Below are 3,413 nucleotides of genomic sequence, written 5' to 3'. Positions count from 1 at the left end.
ATTTTACAGTTAAAGTATATGTTTATCAAATAAAGTCTAATGTTACAACTAATCATGGATCCCTTTAACTAAAGTCTTTAAAACAAAACAACAGTGTGTTTTTACATCTTTTGGATCGAGTCTTTCAGCATTTACGTTAAAATTCATCTGCACCACGTTGCAGCTTGAAACACACACATGGAGCAGGAGGGCCAAGTCGAGGCAAGAAAAACAGATTTAAATAAAAAGGCGTCATCCAGAACGTCAAACAATAACTGCACTTCAAACATCAATGACCTGGAAGGGATGTGTGGGAGCCTTTGATTTGTCTGTTGCCTTCTTGAAGCTGGTGCAGGATTTCCTGTTTGAGATCTGTGGGCGAGACATATCTGACACCTGAGATCTGCAATGACGAACTGAAACCTGCTTTTTGTTTCTTCATGTCTGAGTAATGGTGAAGTGATGCTGCCAGCTCTGTGTGCAGAATGACAGGTGGTGAACGCAAACAGCATTAATTAATTCAGAGCATAAATACTGAGTACTAAAACTAAATAATTAATTACAAAAAGTGTTAGTGGTTAACCAGCTGTGTGAAACAGACATGTTGAACTTAGCATGCTTTGTGCTTGTAAAGCATCAGGATTATTATTATTTTTTTTCTGGTTATAATAAAACCAGAAGTCTTTGAAGCTTATTTGGCAACTTGTATGGTCTGTCAGGTTCACAGACTGCAGTCATGGAGCTCACACAGGCACTTTATCCTTTAAAGACTGGCATCTGGGTCATCCTGTAACATCGGGAAGACTTGGTGCAAAAAGGACGTAACTTTCTGAAAGGAAAGCTTTTAGAGTGATGGGGCACTTCCAACACTACTACTGTTTGCTTTTTCACTATATTTATAAAAAAAAAAGTCAGTTTTTGAATCTTTCTCCTCCAAAACATGATTCAAGTTGGACTGGACGTTCAGAAACATCCTGGAAACAACATGAACTGTGGAGAAATATTGGCCAGCAGCCAGAAAAAGGCACTCAGACTTGGTTTCTTCCTTATGCAGCGGCTTCTTGAGCGCAAACACGAGCCGTGGCATTTTCCTGAACATTAGTGGACTGGAGTCACTTCTCATGGCTTACTGGTCTAACAGGAAGCAGGCGAGCCTCGGATCTGTTGACTGAGACGTGCAGAGTGACCGGGTGCTGCTGTGAAAGGGGGGTCAGTGAGGTATAACAGACGGGTCGATGTGGCTCCGACTGAGCTGCAGGTGCATTGTGGGGTGGAAAAGGGTTGAAGTCAGAAGTCAAGTCTCGAAGTATTTGTAGATGGCGGTGACGTAYGTCATGACGCTCTGCCAGTCCGGCCTCTCGGTGTGCACCATCTCATTAATGTCCTGAAAGCAGAGCGCACAGAGCAGGAGGGACACACTTTAGGTCTGACGGCCTGAACGCTCTGTCAGCTGAGCCTTCAAAATAAAAGGAACAAACAGTAGCGTCGACAGAAATGAGTTTCTAGGTGGGCCTGGCTGAAAGTGGGTGGGCCACCTAATTTAACAAAGAATAACAAAAATAAATAGAAACTGCAATAATAATTAYCCTGTTGTCTACAACAAACAATCCAGCTTCTGACCCACAGATCAGAGGCAGAAATGTGATTTATAAAATTATATTTCAGWACAGTTCAACTCAAAAGAGCTTGAATATATGTTTGAGTGGATTTAACCAAATTCAAACATTTTAAAATCAAACATTTTTGGTTCATTAATGCCCCTGACTTTATACTGAACAATGTAAAAATTTAACTTTTTTTATTGTTCTTTGATATCATGAAACTTTCAGCAGCTGTTATTTAATGAATGTGCTACTATAATCAGCAGTTAGGATAAATTATACTCATTTTATCCGTATTTGGTTTTATAAGTTGTAAAAGCAGAGATGAAACATGGCATAGAAACAAAATAAAGTTTAACTTATAAGCAATGTTTACAATAAGGGACGTAAGAAGTTAAAATTTACTTGCATTTTAAATTTTAGTGTTAAATCAGCATAAAAAATAATAATCTTTGATTGTGTTGCTGCTATGAAGGGCAGGCAGTCATGTAAAACACATACATACGTAAGTATGTGTGTGAGTTTGTCTGCTTCTTTGTCAGCTAATCAGTTTTATCAAACACAGAAATCATCAGGATTCAGTCAGTTTTACAGACAGAGCTAATGTTTGGTTCCAGATGAAACTGACCCCCAACATATTCTGATCACTGAAAGAACACAGGAGATGAAACTTTGGCATGTATTATAGATATGTATTTGGCATGCACATTAACATTCTTCCTCAAAAAAAATAGTCAACATAATAATTTCTAAAGAGCTTACCAATGTACATTTGATGCCGACGCTCTCGGCAGCCTGGAAYGCTAAGGTGAAGTTTCTCCTCTGAGGATAAAAGAAGAGATTTAAATGAAACATTTAAAATAGAAGGTAAAGTCTGCAGGTCTGCTCTGATCTCTGCTTGCCTTGTCCTGGCTGGTGAGCTCCTGGTAGGGGATGTGTGCAGGCAGGTAGGTGTGCAGCAGGGCACAGAAGGCCAGCCCGTCGTTCCAGCTGCTGCTGAAGTTGGTGATGTCGATGTTCTGAAAGGTGCAGCGGGGAGCAAACTTTAACTTAGCAAAACATTTACAACTAAACATAGAAATCACTATTTATTCTCATCAGAAATATTGTATCAAATATTATATCAAAACATTACTGTAAAATAAATCCTGCAGACACAGAACCGTTCAGAAAAACGTATCTAAAGAAGGTCAAAATAACAAAACTACACTTGATCCAGAGAGAGCTCTGTAACTGTGACTTACTGCAGAATGGGGAAAAACTCTTGACATACCTGTTAAATGTTATTAAATCAGTCAATTCTTTTACAATAATTGCTTTGTTTCATTAAAAAGGTACAGTAGCTCACAAACGTGAGTAGACCCCTCAGTTTTGTTGTCAGAAGTTTACACATTAAAGGCTGTGTGGAGTTCTTTTGAGGTAACAGCAAATTTACACTGTTACACAAGCTGTACACTCATTACTTTACAWTGTATGAAAGACTCATATCTTTACAGCAGAGTATTACGGCCACACAACAAGATTTTTAAAATTTGTTTAAATTACGAGAATAAAGTCATAATATCACAAGATTAAAGTCGTATAAAAATAAAGTCATAATAATATGAGAATAAAGTCGTAATATTATGTGATTAAAAGTCATAATATTACAAGAATAAAGTCATAATATCACAAGATTAAAGTCGTATAAAAATAAAGTCATAATAATATGAGAATAAAGTCGTAATATTATGTGATTAAAAGTCATAATATTACAAGAATAAAGATGTAATATTATGAGATTAAAGTCATACTACGAGATTAAAGACATAAGAAAAAAGTCATGATATTATG

General features: G+C 37.2%; 1 protein-coding gene across 2 annotated transcripts in view; it reads right to left on the bottom strand.

Moving 5' to 3' along the window:
* Positions 1–196: 196 nt before the first annotated feature.
* specc1la (sperm antigen with calponin homology and coiled-coil domains 1-like a) overlaps positions 197–3,413 on the bottom strand; it is a 39,010-nt gene continuing 35,793 nt past the window's right edge. For both annotated transcript variants that reach the window (XM_014022403.1, XM_014022404.1), the window contains exons 14-16: positions 2,483–2,599; positions 2,343–2,402; positions 197–1,363 (exon numbers count right to left, since the gene is read on the bottom strand). In XM_014022403.1, the coding sequence (XP_013877857.1) occupies positions 1,274–1,363; positions 2,343–2,402; positions 2,483–2,599 (267 nt within the window). In that variant the 3' untranslated portion in view covers positions 197–1,273. The remainder of the gene's footprint in view (positions 1,364–2,342; positions 2,403–2,482; positions 2,600–3,413) is intronic.

Source organism: Austrofundulus limnaeus, unplaced genomic scaffold, assembly GCF_001266775.1.
Source record: "Austrofundulus limnaeus strain Quisiro unplaced genomic scaffold, Austrofundulus_limnaeus-1.0 Scaffold328, whole genome shotgun sequence".
NCBI lineage: Eukaryota > Metazoa > Chordata > Actinopteri > Cyprinodontiformes > Rivulidae > Austrofundulus > Austrofundulus limnaeus.
The sequence above is the reverse complement of the archived record's forward strand: the minus strand, read 5'-3'. Positions and strand labels throughout refer to the sequence as shown.